The sequence below is a fragment of the Balaenoptera ricei genome, chromosome 20 (assembly GCF_028023285.1).
Source record: "Balaenoptera ricei isolate mBalRic1 chromosome 20, mBalRic1.hap2, whole genome shotgun sequence".
In the NCBI taxonomy this organism is placed as follows: Eukaryota; Metazoa; Chordata; class Mammalia; order Artiodactyla; family Balaenopteridae; genus Balaenoptera; species Balaenoptera ricei.
Genome location: NC_082658.1, coordinates 16679644 through 16698014, shown reverse-complemented (window position 1 = coordinate 16698014; position 18371 = coordinate 16679644). Strand labels below are relative to the sequence as shown.

Below are 18371 nucleotides of genomic sequence, written 5' to 3'. Positions count from 1 at the left end.
CACCATTTGAAATGTAATTTTTATTTTATTTTTTAAATTTTTTTGGCCACACCACAAGGCTTGTGGGATCTCAGTTCCCCGACCACGGATTGAACCCGGGCCCTCAGCAGTGAAAGCATGGAGTGCTAACCACTGGACCACCGGGGAATTCCGAAATGTAGTTTTTAAGAAAATCATAAACTCAAACAGTTGTAAAGGCTGTATTTTCTAGAATACTACATGCATTAAAGATATTTATACCAACACCTCAGCATGTACATATATAATATTTACCTTAACTAAAAAAAATCTTTTACACCTACTTATTCAATCACACTACAGTCACGGTAAAATCTAATTTCAGTTGTTAATTCTCTCTCTTTTTAAAACTTAAATACTGTACAGTTGACGTGCAATATGTTAGTTTCAGGTGTAAGTTATTAATTCTCTAAATATTTATTCTAAGGTGACAGAAAAGGCAGAGAATCTTGCCATAAGTTATATACAAAAAAATAATGTACCCCGTCTTCATAATTTTTTATTCAAAACTTTCTTTTGCTTAATTCCCACAGGATTCTTCTTCAGGAGCCATGAATTCTGAAATGGTTCCTTTGGTGTCCCTACTGCCCAAGGTTTTTATACTCTGGGGGGCAAGACCCACAGCAAGACTCAATATGGGTAAGAGGAATGACTTTCATGTAGTGCGAGAAAAGCAATTATGAAAAGGGAGGTGGAAAAGGAAAACTGGCAGACACGGAGGCTTATCAGGTAGACCAACTTAGCAGCGCTGCCCATGCTGTTTTACATCATGGCACACACAGATAATACATTTTTTAAGACAGACTCTGTATAACAGACCAGGCTCCAAGCGTTGTGGCTGGAGGCAACTGTCCTAGCCTCACCACTTGAAGTGTTAGGGGAATTTCTCTCTTAGCAAGCTGCAATGTTTTAGTGGCACATTCCGGTCTGGGAGATCTGTTTGCAAAATTCTAAGAGAAGACCTTTGTTGACAGCAATACCTTGACAGTACCTGGGGGTTGTACCAGAATCTTGGCCAACTTTCTTTCACTTTGAACCCTTTAAGTCTCATGTATTAGACTTTATATTATGTAGACTTTCTTACCATCTGGAAATGCTAGAACCGGGTGAACACAGGAATCCAACTGGGAAAGGCGTTCCAACAGAGGGGCTTCATAGTGGATTTCTGGAGGCGTGGAGCTGGCACTGCCTGAGCCGCACAGTGCACAGGAGGGGTTCACGTCACAGCCAGAGCGCACCGTGCTGTTCCGGTGAACCTGTGAAAAATCAGACGAAACTGACAGTTCAATGTCTGATAAAAACCCAGCTCCCCATTCAGTATCTCAAAGATTCAAAAGGCCCTCTCTAGGGACTTCCCTGGCAGTCCAGTGGTTAAGACGCCGCACTTCCAATGCAGGGGGGCGCGGGTCCGATCCCTGGTCGGGGAACTAAGATCCCGCATGCCGCGTAGCGCGGCCGGAAACAAACAAAAAATCATTATGTTGTACACCTGAAACTATATAATGTTATATGTCCATTATACCTCAATAAAATCAGAAATAAAAGTGACCTGCAAGCTAAAAAAAAAAAAAAAGGCCCTCTCTACATATATGACACCGCTAACAAAAAGTTTGATCAGTTTGTTAAAAGATTTCCATTTCTCCAACACACTAACCTTCAAAGTAATTAAGTAAACCTGCTTCTTCTCCAATGAAGACATCAAGTTACGTGAAGCCCTTAGGTGCTTACCAAGAACACTTTACAAAACCTGTATGTTTCTACCAGCTTGATGGTTTTCCACCATCTGCTAAGGTGAAGAGCTGGCTCCAGATTTCTGGGTGAAACATGACTTTGCCCTCTTCAGCAACTTCATCCACCAAAGAGCCATACTAATGAACAACCAACCATACCTCTCCTGTTCTTTTCGCATTTCCTGCTATAAAAAGACTTCCAGGTGGCCTGAAACAACATGGCAAATTTCCGTGGACTCATTAGCTACTCTTTAACCTAGCCTAAAAATCTACTGTTATAAAGCTCATACTTAAGTAATGAAAATGAATTTGGGATGGTGAGTGTTCATATCCATAGTCTTTGTGTTAGATTAATTCCAATGGGATAGAAATCATTTCCATTAAACTTCCTTTGTATACATGTGGGCAGGATAAGAAATAACCTCTCCAGCTAAGTCCACAGTCAAAAATAATCTAAGTCTTCAAAAGATTTAATTGTTAAAAAAAAAAAATGGGATTTTTATGATTTTGTGCTTTGAGGAGAAAACTTCAGGTCATGCTGAATGCAGGATCCCTAGGTTCTTGTGTTAGGATGAACAAGTCTGGCATTTGCCAAATCATGACCACAAAAAAGTCATCTGGGTAGCATGCAGTCCTAGAAGAAGGGACTTGTCTGTGGAATGACACTATGACAAGGGATGCTAGAAGCAAGGGTAGTATCATAATAAAGACAAAAGGGTAGCATCAAAACTCTGTAACAACTGCGAGAGGTGCATTTAGCTTCAGCACACCCAACTCTTGAAAGCTGTTTGCCTTCACAGACACGCACAGAAGAAAGATAAATATGAGAACAATGCGGTCTTTATCAACATTCCCCAACTGCCTCCTCCTTGCAGCGACATAGATGGGTGGCATTCAAAGAAGGCCCTGTGAAGGTTAGACTGGGCAACTTACGCTAAAGTGAAAGAATTCTAATAAGCTGCAATTGTAGATGGCTTTGAAAGGAAATTATACCAACTAAACACACACTTCTGTGTAGACATTAACTGGTACTGTTTTGGGAAAAACTACCTCTTGCAACCTATTTAACCAGGGCTGGCTTTCTGGGGGAGATAACATTTTGAGGCAGAGAGAGAGAGGGGCCTACGCTGGCAGGGACAAAAACCACAGACTGCGCAGGAGATGAATGGGAGGATTTAGGAAATTAGAATCCAAAAATGGCACCAGAACTTTAAACACCGACAAGATTAGAAAAACATATAAAAATCAGAATAAGAGATCTTAAAAGGGAGGTATATTTTCTCCTCATAAACTAACCCATGACATCAACTAGCTCTCCAAGTGGGCAATGCACAGCATTCCATTTTATAGACTGGATGTAGAGTAAAAACGATATGGCAAGATGAACAAACTAAGAGAAAGATTAAAATAAAAGCTGAAATTACCAAAAGAAAAAATATGTGCTTGAAACAGCAAATTTAAGAACTGCTCTTTGGGAGTTTTTTTTTCCCCCCTTCCCAAACCCACCTCAAGAACGGGTTAGATGGCTTCCCTGGTGGCGCAGTGGTTGAGAATCTGCCTGCCAATGCAGGGGACACGGGTTCGCGCCCTGGTCTGGGAAGATCCCACATGCCGTGGAGCAACTAGGCCCGTGAGCCACAACTACTGAGCCTGTGCGTCTGGAGCCTGTGCTCCGCAACAAGAGAGGCCACGATAGTGAGAGGCCCGCGCACCGCGATGAAGAGTGGCCCCCGCTTGCCGCAACTAGAGAAAGCCCTCGCACAGAAACGAAGACCCAACATAGCAATCAATCAATCAATAAATCTTTAAAAAAAAAGAGAATGGGTTAGATAGGAACACAGCAATTAATTAGATAAACTGTAAGACTGGCCTAATAAAGAGAAAAAGGAAAAAATGCAAACATATAAGAACTCCTCAAAAAAGCACTAGTTAATTGATAAACTGGATACAGGATACAATAGTGTAGACACATACACACAGCCAAGTTAAAATAAAAATAAATAGTCTTGACATAATAATGTTATCCAAATAAAACACTAACATGTAGAGAGATGCAGAGAGAAGGAGGATAGAGGAACGTGCAAGAAACCACTGACGTGGTTATGATGGCAGGGAGGAGATTAAGGAGAGCTTTCATTTTCCACATTATGCATTTCTATAATGTTTAAATGTTACATATTTTTATATTCAATCTAATCAGAGAATACAATACACATGCCTTAAATAAAGGTAGGGGGTGAGACTAGTCTTGTGTCCTCAGTGAAGTCTTTAAAAACATTGAAGAACAGATCATTTCTATTCAATTAAAATGGCTGGTGCTGGCATAAAGAAATTAGATTTCTATAGTCCTCTTAGAAAAACAGAATTGACTTAAAACCTGATAAAAAGTATGTGCAGGGCTTCCCTGGTGGCGCAGTGGTTGAGAATCTGCCTGCCAATGCAGGGGACACGGGTTCAAGCCCTGGTCTCGGAAGGTCCCACATTCCACGGAGCGGCTGGGCCCGTGAGCCACAATTACTGAGCTTGCGCATCTGGAGCCTGTGCTCCGCAACAGGGGAGGCCGCGGTAGTGAGAGGCCTGCGCACCGCGATGAAGAGTGGCCCCGCTTGCCACAACTAGAGAAAGCCCTCGCACAGAAACGAAGACCCAACACAGCTATAAATAAATAAATAAATAAAAATTAAAAAAAAAAAAAAAAGTATGTGCACACATACTTACACACCAATCTTACTTTTGAATGAAAAACTGTGAAGTGTTAATAGAACCTAGACGTATACAAAAGTATCTTAATTTATTAAGAGATAAATTTGGGGAATTTTTTTGAAGGACAGTTTGGGCAACTTTAAATATACACACACAGAAATAAGACGCCAAATTATACACATGTATTTATTTATTTATTTATTTTAAAAACCACAAAAAAATAAAAACAACCTACCATGAGCAAGTGGGATTTATTCCTGGATATCAAAAGTATTCGATATTAGGACATCAATTAATACAATTTCACACTGCCCATTCAACATCTCCACTTAGATGTCTTAACAGGCATTCAGAGTTAGTGAGTTAACACTGAGCTCCTAACTCTTCCCAACTTCCAGTTGCTCAATCTTAAATCCTTGGACTCATCCTTAAGCTCCTTTATCATACCCCAAAAACAATCATGAAATCCTATCGTCTCCACCTTCTAAATGTATCCAGGATCTGACCACTTCATACCATCTCAACTGCAGTCACTATCTTTTCTCATATGCGTTTCTTAAATAGCCTCCGAACTGGTCTTCCTGCTTGTCCCTCCTTCCAGTTATTTGACACAGTAGTTGGTGTAATCTTGTTTTACAACCTCAGTCAGACCATGCCAGTCCTCTGCTCAAAGCCTTCCAATGGCTCCTCATCTCATGAGGAATAAAAGTCAAAGTTCTTGCACTGGTACACACAAAGCCCTATACCACCTGTCACTTCTATCCCCTCTCTGACTTCATTTCCTGCTTCTCTCCTAGCTCACGCTACCAGTTCCTCTGACTTCCTTGTTTCTTCCCCAAAATGACAGGCAAACTTCCGGATCACAGGCCCCTGCACTTGGCTCTTCTATTAGCTCCATGGTCATTCCCTCACCTCAGGTGTTTTTCTCAAGTGTCATCTTCCTAAAAATAACTTTTATTTAGAAACATACAAGTGACAAAAGAGTCTATTCTTGACTATAACAACAATAAAAAAAATACTGGAATAAGTTTAACTAGAAATTTTAAGCACAAAGCTTAAAGCTATTATTAATATTCTACAAATTAATCTATAGTCTTAAACTCAGTAGGTTTTTGGTACAGAAGAGAGAAGAGGCAAATGTAATTTAAACAAACTACAAACTGGAAGAATAAATGCCAAGGGGAAAAGTTCCCAGAAATTTTCTGATAAGCAAAGGTAGACGGGAGTGATTTGCCCTACCACATTTTAAAAGTTATAGTAATTTAAAAAAATATGCTACTGGTTAAGGAGCAGAAAAATTAATTAAACAAAAAGAAAAAATAGACCAATATGTATAACATGACAATTTAATTTTTAACACAGGCAATATTTCTAAATGAATTAACTAAAAAAAAGGGTCAGGGGGAGATGACTTTTCCAATAAATGAATCAGGGAAATCAAGGTCTGGGGGGTGGGAAGAAGGTGGATTCCTACTTCCCATCAAAATAAGTTCCAAAGGTATTAAAGATTTAAAGATAAAACAAACATTATGTTTAAACTGTAAAAGAAAAACTGTGTGGCAACATACAGTAGTTAAAAGTGTGGGCAATGGGGCCAGGCTGTCTGGGTTTGAGACCTAACTCTGCTGCTTTCTAGCTGTATAACCTTAGACAAGTTAAGTAATGGCTTCATCCATAATAACAGCTGCTTATCTGATAAGGCGGTTTTGAGAATAACTATCACTTAGAACAGTGTCTGGTCTCAACTCTCTGTTATTTTTGTAGTCATACAAAGCACACTGTCTTCATTTATAATGGGAGAAGAAAAAAAAAGACATCAACCATAAACACCATCGATATCAAATTCTAGTTTCTTGTTAGTTGTATGACCTCCTCAAATTTACTCATCTGTTATTAAAGGATCAATAATGCCAATTTCATGGGATTGTGGGAAATGTAATATGATTTCTCAAACTATTAAAACACTACACAAATGCGAGCTAAATTAGTATATGTCAAGGTTTCTCAACAACAGCACTACTGACACTTTGAGCTGGATAATTTTTTGTTGGGAGGAGATGTCCTGTGCACTGTAAATAAGTAGCAGCTTCCCTGACCTCTCTACTCATGGTGCAAGTAACACCTTCCTCCCCACCTTCTGTGACAACCAAAAATGACTACATTGTCAAATGTTTCTTGGGGGTGGGCAGGCAGGTCAAAAATCATTGAGAGGGCTTCCCTGGTGGCGCAGTGGTTGGGAATCTGCCTGCCAATGCAGGGGACACGGGTTCGAGCCCCGGTCTGGGAAGATCCCATATGCCGCGGAGCAACTAGGCCCGTGAGCCACAACTACTGAGCTTGCGCGTCTGGAGCCTGTGCTCCGCAACAAGAGAGGCCGCGATAGTGAGAGGCCCGCGCACCACGATGAAGAGTGGCCCCCACTTGCCGCAACTAGAGAAAGCCCTCGCACAGAAACGAAGACCCAACACAGCCATAAATAAATAAATAATTAAAAATAATTAAAAAATAATAATAAATAAAAATAAAATCTATAGAATATTTACAGTTTTATTACAGTAAAAATTATAGAAACAATTTAGGACCACAGAACTTGTGTTGGGATAATGCTTTGTAACAGGGATAATATTGATACATAACACTCCTATGTGCTACACATTCATTATAAAAAAAAAAAATCATTGAGAACCATGCGGCTCAAATTATGGTTATCCCTCCTAGTAAAATTCAACGCACAGGCTCCCATTAAATATTAATGGTGAGAGAGAAGAAAGGTCTCAAGACTACTGCAGTCAAAAGAACTCAACAGCAAGCTTGAAGAGGCTTCCACTAATCAAAATTGACAATTTGAGCATAGAAAAGAATTTCAATGGCTTGAATAACTCAAATATGTTTAAATCGATGACTTCATAATCATACACCCCCCCCCTCCACAAAGACTTTATTGATTGCCCTTGGAAGATGGCAGGAAATCAACTTATTGTTTGAAAATTGGTAGATAAAAGGAAATAACACGAATCATGCTTCTTTCTGCACAAACCGTACTTAAGGGTAAACCAATAGTATAAAAGGGCATTTTTCTCTTATAGAATGATCATATTTATCCTTTAGCCGTAAACTAGAAAACCGGACAACACACAGCTTAAGACAGAAACAAATGAGGTGGCCTGTGATCACCTTGGCTTTCTGCCTGCAGGCACACTGCAGACTGCACAGCAGGTGAGGGATTCTAAGCAGAGCGTGATGGTTTCACTGAGTTGAGGAAACACACTCCCAGAGACTGAAGTACAGAGGCTCAGGTGACTGGTAATTATGAGGCAGACTTCTTGAGAAGAGGAAGCCATACAGAAAAAGAGCTCCAGAAATCTTCATGAGATTTCCTTGAGTGTTGGCTGAATACTAAGAAGCCCATGTACAGGGTGAAACTCCACCAGGTCAGGCAAAGAACAACGAAGGAGCTATGAACTGAACAGTTCCCCGAGCTCACACAAGCAGGGAGACTTCTCCATTGTGACCAGCCAAGTGGCACAGAGCATTCAAAAAAGACCCCAGAAGATCCTGATTTACTAGTGGAGTTAAAGTAGGCTACTCTACACCCTCCCTAGTAACGGAAAAACTGAACCTCAAGTAACTTACCTGCCAACAAAACAAAGCCTCTTTAAAGGAAGATAACACAATCCCTATGCTTCAACCACGTAAAATTAAATGCCCAACATCCAAAAAAACATTGTTAGATGTGCCAAGAGGCGAGAAAGTTACACCACAGGGATATAATCAGAAAAATGTAAGCCACTGGATAAATAAATGGAACAACCCAGTTTTCTCAACAAATAAATTGCAAGGAAAAGGGGTATGATGCATAGTTTATAGCAAACCAACACTCTTACTGAGAACTAGAAAGGCCAGATTTAAAAAAAAAAGCAAGCTCAACTTTAAGATACAAGAGAAATGCTAAAACAATGACAATATCAAGGAGTCAAGATTTCAGAGAGCATAGAACCATAAAGTGTGGAGCTACTTCTTCCTGTGGACAATGGGTGATTTTGAGTGATGCTTAGAATTTGGTGTCTTGGTAGAGGGTCACTTCTGGGGACAGAGAAATGAGCAGAGATTCTGATGATTTTGTAGGGCTGAAGAGACAACTTTAGAGAGCTGAAGAGCCAAATTCCCAGTGAAAAGGAAGGACAGGAAACTAAGAATGACACGTGTCAGATACTCCTGCTCCCAAGGCATCTGGAAAATTCTGAAGCTGTGATGGGCAGGAGGCTAAGAAGCTAAGCAGAAAGCCTCTGGGAAGTAGAGAGATTTTGGCAGGCTCACTTTGATGAGGAGACTACAATTAGAGTTCAGGATACATGAGGGGGAAGGGCACTGGTCATCGAATCAGGCTCTCATCTGGAAATGGGAGTAAGAAACAAGGCTATGCCCTAAGAATGGACCAGAGAGAAACAAAGCCTTATCAAAACTGTAAGCCAGGGGAAGGGGAAGCTGGGACGAAGTGAGAGCGTGGCATGGACTTATATATTACTACCAAATGTAAAATAGATAGCTAGTGGGAAGCTGCCGCATAGCACAGGGAAATCAGCTCAGTGCTTTGAGACCACCTAGAGGGGTGGGATAGGGAGGGTGAGAGGGAGATGCAAGAGGGAGGAAATATGGGGATATATGTATATGTATAGCTGATTCACTTTGTTATAAAGCAGAAACTAACACACCATTGTAAAGCAATTATACTCCAATAAAGATGTTAAAACAAACAAACAAACAAAACTATAACCTAGCTGCAACTCAGCTCAGTGCCTAACTGCAGTCAAGTTTTCAGCTCCCGTTCTATATGCCTAGCAGGGGAAGGTGAATCTGCTCCCGGGAAAGAGAGCATCAGAGGTGCGAAAATCTTTTAAATATATAATATCCAACATTGACTCAAAACGAATTTGGCATCGTTATTAGACACACCAGAAGTGTGGATAAGAGAACTGGTAGATAGATTAATTAAGGAACAGAGGAAAAAAATAACAGGGAAATACAGAACAGAATGCACATGCACAGTGATCAAATCCAACATACTTGTAATCAGAGGTCCATAAGGAGAAGACAAAGAATGCGGCAAGGGCAATGTTTGAAGAAATAATGGTTCAGTTCGTGCTAAAAATGATTAAAGACACTAATCCACAGATTTAAGAAACTGCAAAACCCAAGCCAAATGAAAACACAAAGAAAACAACATCCAAGCACATCATAAACCTGTTTAAATTGCAAGGAAAAAAATAAAGGGGAAGCCTATAAAATGAGACTTAAAAGACTTACTGGAATGTATGGACTTTATCTGGATCTTGATTCAAACAAACTTTAAAAATCATTTATGGAGTCCGGGTAATCTGAACAGGGAAGTCTCTGATAACTGTAGGAATCACTGTTAAAGTCAAAAGCATTACCAGTGGCAAAAATCACCAACAATACTGAAGATGGTACTACCTGATTCAATCTTAAAATAGCCTAAACCTGCAATATGCAGAACTGGTAACAACAGTAGATTCTTTTACTTTGGTAAATATTTCTTGGAAAGTAGACCCCCAAGGAACTTGTCTAAGATGATAATGAAAAAGGTAGAGATTTTAAAATTTGTGCCAAAACACTCATGGCTCACTTGGTATAAAATAGTAAAAAATGAACTGTGGAATGGTTAAGCAAACCATGGCATCACTTCTTATGTGGCATCTAAAATGCCGAGTACACTGATATTAAGAAGTATGTATATGCAACATAAAAATCAAGTGTATGTGCACAGCAATTAAAACAATCAATGCAAGTACATCAGATAATGAAAGAAAATGTACAATCATTTGACTGATCTTTTTTTTTAACTTGTTTTATTTTATTATTACTATTTTTTTGGCTGCACCATGCAGCATGCAGGATCTTAGTTCCCTGACCAGGGATTGAACCCATGCCCCCTGCACTGGGAGCACAGAGTCTTAATCACTGGACTGCCAGGGAAGTCCCTGACTGACCTTTTATTAGTTTATTTTCCTATAAACTTATTTAGACTATGTTTGAAAACAAAATGGGATCAGTAAATCAATGTTGCAAATAAAGTTTCTGTATTTTATATTTACTTTGGCATACTTAAAAACATCTACTTCATCTACTCGTAATTTTAGAATGAGATTTTAAGAAATGGAAAACGATGGTTAAAGCTTTCATTTTAAAATTTAAATATCAGTATTGCCAAGTGTCCAAACATTACCTACAAAGAGATTACAGAGCAGGAAGCAGATGTTCTGAAATGCTTCTCTTGGAATCATAGTAATTCATGAGCATGCTTAATCAGTATTACTTTACCAAGGTTTCCTTGTCAAATAAGTTGGGGAAACAAAAGATTTTCTTTTAAACAAATGGCTTTTAAGTCTTTAATGTCTTTTATGAATCTCTGATTGGAGCATATATGGCATGAAGTGCTCTCCAAATTGATTCACCCATCACATTACACTGGTGGCAGATATTTCAAATTATCTAAGAGCTCATCACTACTTTGAAATCACGACAGTTACTATACCTGCTGCTAAATCTTGTTATTTAGTGCATTAATAAAGCAATTAATATACCACAAGTTTATATTTTAACAACTGTTTCAACATACTTAGTTTCCCCTATAATCCAATGTCTTTTATGCATTAAAAAAATTGGGACTTCCCTGGTGGTTAAGAATCCACTTGCCAACACAGGGGACACAGGTTTGATCCCTGGTGCAGGAAGACCCCACATGCCGCGGAGCAACTAAGCCCGTGAGCCACAACTACTGAGCCTGTGCCCTAGAGCCCACAAGCCACAACTACTGAGCCTGTGTGCCACAACTACCGAAGCCCGCGCACCTAGAGCCCATGCTCCGCAACAAGAAGCTGCCGCAATGAGAAGCCCACACACCGCAATGAAGAGTAGCCCCTGCTCGCTGCAACTAGAGAAAGCTCGCGCACAACGAGGACCCAATGCAGCCAAAAATTAAAAAAACAAAAACAAAACAAAACAAAAAACTATTCTGAGGAGTCCACGGACATGATCACTCTGCCAAAGGCCTGAATCAGGAGTAAGAAATTGCAAGATGCGGGCTTCCCTGGTGGCGCAGCGTTTGGGAATCAGCCTGCCAATGCAGGAGACATGGGTTTGAGCCCTGGTCCGGGAAGATCACAAATGCCGTGGAGCAACTAAGCCCATGCACCACAACTACTGAGCCTATGCTCTAGAGCCCGTGAGCCACAACTACTGAGCCTGCGTGCTACAACTACTGAAGCCCATGCACCTAGAGCCCGTGCTCCGCAACAAGAGAAGCCACCGCAATGAGAAGCCTGCGCACCGCAAGGAAGAGTAGCCCCCGCCCACGGCAACTAGAGAAAGCCCGCGCGCAGCAACGAAGACCCAACGCAGCCATTAATTAATTAAAAAAAGAAATTGCAAGATGCAAGAAGCAGAAAAAGAATGCAAAGCCAAGGCTGGTCTTGGTCAACCAGCCAGCGAAGTGGCAAGGAAGTTTAACACCTACTCCAGGACTTTTGTGGAAAAAGCCAACGGGGAGAAAGTGAAAGCCCACTCCTGATCTATGTTCATGTAAGAGGTCCAAATTCATACTACCTGTTTATATGCAGGGACCTTAAGCTAAGGATTTGCCATTCCAAATTCACCTAGATTCCTGAAGTCTCTTCAGAAGCTAATGGAAAACTGTGCTTTAAGGACACTTTCACAGTCCAGGGATCACAAGACTCCTAAAGAAAGCATGCCTCCCTCACCCTGGACCCAGATGAGCTCACCATGAAAGATATTGTAAATCATACAAGAACACAGACTGTTATGAGGCAGTCAGTACATGCAAAAATGGGAAGAAGTGGCCCTGGGCAAGCTAGAAATAGAACAATTAGAAAACAACTTTAAAATAAGTATACTAAAATTTTTCATAGTGATAATGGCAGGAATATATGTAATGAAACAGGAACAGGATGAAAAAAAAGAGGATGTTTCTAAAAGTAACAAATTCTGAAAAAAAAAGTACACATTGAAATAAAAAACCCAATTGACAGGTTTACCAATAAACTAAACACAGCTGGAGAAAAAACTGATAAAGAGGAGGAACAGTCAGAGAAGACTACATGAAATAAAGCATAGGAAGAGAGAGATGAAATTGCAAAGTGTAAAAAGAAAGGAAGCAATATGGAAGAGAGAATGAGAAGATCAACAACAATCGACATTCTATATTTAAAGAGAATAAAAAATTGGAAGAAATAATGACTAGAAAATTTTCAAAATTCAAGACGAACAAGAACTCTCAGAATGAGGGTGCACACCAAGACCTAGTGGCTAAAAACTAATTCATACATCTAACTATGTCCCTTGATATTGTGAAACATAAAAACAAAACCAGAAGTAAGGGTCTGGGGTAAAGGTTTAAGTTACCAGAGAGAAGATACAGATAATCTATAAAGAAATGACACTTAAACTGACATCAGAATTTTCAACAACAATAAATATTGGAAGGCAATGAAATTATCTTCAAAGTGCTAAATATAAATTTACATGCAGTTAAGTCATCATTCAAGAATAAAGGCAATATATAACTGTGTGTGTATTCACAAATACACATTTCACACATAAATGTAATTCTGTATGTTTTTAATTTATAAAGACTTTACAACTTATACCATTGTTAGAAGGCTACTAAATGTATTCAGCAAGAATTGAGTGGGATGCAAGAAGCAACACTGAACAGGAATGGCAAAAGTATTGGTAAATGTAAATAAGTATAAACCTAAAAATGGCTAATTTGGGAGGGATTTAAAAACAAGGTAACTAAAATAATAAAAATAAATTATAGATAATGGGTAGGAAAGATTGGAGTTTTACTTTTTAATTTAGTTTTAAAATTTTATTTATTTATTTATTTATGGCTTGCTGGTCTTCATTGCTGCACGCGAGCTTTCTCTAGTTGCGGAGAGCGGGGGCTACTCTTCAGTGTGGTGTGCGGGCTTCTCATTGGGGTGGCTCCTCTTGTTGCAGAGCACAGGCTCTAGGCGCGTTGGCTCAGTAGCTGCAGTGCGCAGGTTCTAGGGCGTGCAGGCTTCAGTAGTCGTGGCGCACGGGCTTAGCTGTTCTGCAGTATGTGGGATCTTCCTGGACCAGGGATTGAACCCGTGTCCCCTACACTGGCAGGCAGATTCTTAACCACTTCGTCACCAAGGAAGTCCCAAGGCTGGAGTTTTAAAAAGAGGCATTCTAAAGTCCTACTGTTCCCAAAGCAGACAGAGATGAGAAGAACTTTCAACTAACCCAATAGACAGCAGAAAGGCATAAAAACAAGGCAAAGAAAAGGCAAGGATTAAAAAAAAATTAAGAGAAATTACTGATTCCAAACATGATAGTAATCAGAGTTAATATAAATGGATTTAAATCACCTCTTTAAAACACATCTAAAACAAACTGACGCAGAAAAACTGAAAACAAAGAGATGGAAAAGGATGTATCTAGCAAGTACTTACCAAAGAAACCCATTTAAAGTAAAATTAATAGAGATCAAAAGGGAAACAACATAATGATGAAAGGAATGAAGATGAAGAAGAAATAATAATCATTAACTACGATGTACCTAACCAGTCGCCCTGGAACTATATGAACATATATGAATTTAAAAAAAAAAGAAAAGAAAAAAAAAGAAATGGGGGTGAGGTTGGGGAAATGAGAGAGGTAGTTTAAGGGTATAAACTGACTACTAGAAGATAAGTACGTCCTAGAGATCTAATACAGAGTACAGTGGTTATAGACAATGCCACTGTATTATAAACAACAAATGTGCTAAGAGACTAGATCTTAATTATTCTCACCACAAAAAAGAAATGGTAACTATGTGAAGATAGAGGTGTTACCTAAGGCTACAATGGCAATCAAATTGTAACTTAAAGTTACACAATGCACATATCAAACATATTCAAAAAAAAAAAAAATAGGAAGCAGACCAAAGGATATAGAAGATATGAACACAATAAGCCCAAGATGTGAGTTAAATTTAGAACCCTGAAGTCAACAAACAGGATATGGATATACTCACACCCACACAAATACTGTCTTTTTAGGAAATGTGGACTATTTACAAATGCTGAACTAAAATTTTGTACATCAACATGGAGATCTTGAAAACACAACAGTGAATTAAAACACACACATACACCCCCTAAAAACACACAGCAAAAAACCAAACCCAAGTTGCAGAATACGTACAACGATAGCATTTATATAAATTTTAAATAAACAATACTGCATTTTGTGCTCTTGAACACATATATGTGTAGTAAAGATCTAAGAACCTGAACTGGGAGTATACACAAATTCATAATAGTGGTTAGCTCTGGGGAAGAAAGCACGTAAAGGAGATGAAAGAAAATAAAAGGAGTACTAGTTATCTATAATTTTCTTTTAATATTAAAAAAAACACATGAAGTAAAAAAAATTTGAATATTAACATTTAGGGTGGTACATATATCGATTTTTGTTACATCATCCTTTATACTTCACAGAATTAAAAAAATCAGGGGAGGAGGGCAGGTAAACCTATAAGTTCTCTGTATACAGAAAAAATTAAGTTCTTTACACAATAAATTCAATGGTATAGAAGAGCCCCAGAAAACTGGCAGTGGGAGTAAAAGAAAGTCCAACTATTTCAGAGCAAAGGTGTGTTAAGTCTGAAAGTTGCTGAAACCCAGGAATCGAACTGGGAACAGCACCTATCAATCTGTCTTCTAGATTTAGAAGTGAGAAAAGGGTTCAACCATCATATGAGCAGCAGAGATAAGGACCAACAGCTAGTGTACTGAGAATAGAGTCCCCTCCCCAGATCCTACCTCAAAATTCATGCCTACCCAGAACCACAGAATGTGACTGTAGTTGTAAATAGGGTCTTTGCAGATGCAATTACTTTAATATGAAGTACTACTGGATTAGGGTAAGCCTTAAATCCAATGACTGGTGTCCTTATAAGACCATGTGAAAACACAGACACACAGGGAAGGTGATCGTCTGAAGATGGAGGCAGAGATAGGAATTATGCTACTACAAGCCAAGGACTACTAAGGTTGCTTGCAGGAAGTGGCAAGAAAGGATTCTTCCCTAGAGCCTTCAGAGGGCAGCAAGGGCTGACAACCTTGATTTCAATGTCAGACTTCTGGCCTCCAGAACTGTGACAGGAAACTAATTCAGTCAGCTACTAAGTTTTTCCTAGTGATAAATACAAAGTGTAGATAGATCAACTTAGTTTTTAAGAATGACAAAAGGAAAAAACAAACAAAACCCTCAGCAAGGGGACTAAAGTAGAACACTAGAACAAAGGAAAAGAAAGCAAATCTGAGAAATTCAGAAAAAACATACTTTTGGAAAACTATCTATTAAACAAGTTTGATAAAACAATTAATGAAAACTTTTGGCATCTCCAATAGAGTAAGAGATAGCATAGCCTCTACTATAAAGTAACAGAATAAAGTGAAAGGGCAAGATGACATAAAAAGTAAATACAAAATCTAAAAAGAAAAAAGAAAAGAAAATCTTAACCCACGGTAGCAGAATTAAAACCTACACAAAAGGAACTATAGGTTAGAACTGATGATACAGAAAATCAAAACAGGATGTGGACAACAAACTTAACTGTCTTATTCCTTTGCACTATGGGAGAACCAAAGGGATAAAAACAGTGAGAGAAAAGTTAACAGCTAGCTCAAGCTCACATCTGAATACTTATTATGTGCATTCAAAATGTGCCCGTCACTTCCTGTATCTAATTTAATGATCACAACAATGCTGTGGAGCAGGTAGTAACATCTAGATAAAAAGGATAGGAAACAATAACATATAGATAATTGGTATACTTAAAAACAGGCAACTACAAACTTAAGGGAATCAAAAACCAAAGCTACTATTGAAGAAAACTTGACAGTGCTATATAAAATACTCTGAAGCACTGTCCCATGCAGTTTTGCAATGGTAAAAAAGTTCTGTATTAGTGCAACTAAATATGGTAGCCACTAGTCATATGACTACTCAACCCTTGAAATGTGGCTGGTTTGAGTGAGGTACTGAACTTTTTATCCTAATCTTAAATAGCTACATGTGGATAATGGCTACCATACTGGACAGCATAGAGTAGAACCAGTTACCGATATAAAGGAAAGAAACATAGATTGGCCAAAACAAAACAGAATAAACAACTGCTCTCCTCCCCCAACCAAAAGACAGTGGAACAGAGTTTTAAGGGACAGAGGTTATGATCTAAGAACTTGAAACACAGTCAAACTGTTGCTCAAATCACTGAAAAACCACAAATGCAAATTTAAAACTCAATAAACGGGCATATGAAGATATAAAAAGGACTGTCAACAAACACTGAAATGTTACAACCAAAATAAGCCTTTAAGTCTACTTTCAAAACTGAATATAAAATTAAAAACTGTTCTCTATTCAATAAAATCCCCATTAAAATAAGACTTTTAGGAGATTAAAAAAAACCAAAACGCCCCCAAACCCTGAATCTTTTATGCTGTTTCAAAAAGCATATAGAAAACAAAATGTTAAAACTAAATGGATGAGAAATCACATATACTAAACATTAATATCAAGAAGAGTAGACTGTAAGGCAAGAACAACTACTGGAGACAGGAGCCACAGTCACAAAGAAGATATAAATATATAAAACTGTACTACACACCAATGGAAGTTTTTTTTAAAAAAAATCAACACAATAGACCACAAATATAAGCAGAAACTATAAGAACATCATTTTGATCAAAATGCTATAAAAATCAGCAATTAATAACAAAGGCTTAAAAAGAAAAACCGTTTAGAATCTAAAAACTCAATTCTTAACTCTTGGGAAAAGAACTTAAAAACTCAAAGGCAACTTACAAATAGCAAAAAAAAAAAAACACTTCCTTCACACAACAAAGGCTATGGAATGCTATCCAAAAATACACTCAGAAGAAAATTCAGAAAGTTAAATGCTTCTGTTATTATGTAACAAAGAACAGAAAATAAATTAACCGAGCATTTGAATAAAGGCAGAGAGGGGGGAAAAAACCAAGACCACAGGAAGGAGCTAACAGCAAAGAACTGATCTTTGAAATGACCAATAAAATAGAAAAACTGCTGACAAGATTGATCAAGAAAGAGAAGACAAATATAATGAAGACTGAGAAATGGATATTAACTCCTGATACAGGGATTTAAAAAGTAAGAATGCTTATTAAAATTCTGTATGAGTAAATCTGAAAATATGTAACTGATGGAAAATTTCCTACAGAACAGATGCCAATCTCAGATGCTTTTACCTTCAGTTCTAACAAATTTTAAACAAATTGATCCTTCCTTTAAAATCTTTAAACTTTTCCAGAGCACGGCAAATGATACTCTAAGTGTCCCAATTCATTTTCAGTTGTCCTACATCAAAATTAGTAGTGACCTTCTAAAAGTATTGCCACTCAAACCAGAAATGAGATGTCTCACTACAACCAATTATTTCTTAACACTGTTCTGAAAGTGAATCCAGACAAGGAAAAGGAGTAAGTATATAAAGAGGTGTCAAACTGCTTGCTGATGAAAGAAAGCCAACCTAGAAAATTAAAAAAAATCAACCAAAACAATGTTGAGTTCAGAAAAGTGTTCAGTTACAAAATAAATACCCAGAAACCAACTCATAAAATAACACTAACAAAAAAGATCTCATTCACATGACCAAAATATCAAGAATGTAGATAACATGTATGAAGAGATAAAATACTGGGATAAAAGAGGAATTCTGTGTTCCCTTAATACTGTAATGGCATTAATTCTCTCTGAAGGAATTTCCATTAAAAACCCAAGGTAGCAGAAGCAAGAAGAACTACAATCCTGCAGCCTGTGGAA

General features: G+C 38.3%; 1 protein-coding gene across 7 annotated transcripts in view; it reads right to left on the bottom strand.

Annotated features, from left to right (window-relative positions):
• The window catches only part of KANSL1 (KAT8 regulatory NSL complex subunit 1), a 188010-nt gene that overhangs the window by 17005 nt on the left and 152634 nt on the right, over positions 1 to 18371 (bottom strand). For all 7 annotated transcript variants that reach the window (XM_059907027.1, XM_059907028.1, XM_059907026.1 and 4 more), the window contains one exon: positions 1103 to 1274. In XM_059907027.1, the coding sequence (XP_059763010.1) occupies positions 1103 to 1274 (172 nt within the window). The remainder of the gene's footprint in view (positions 1 to 1102; positions 1275 to 18371) is intronic.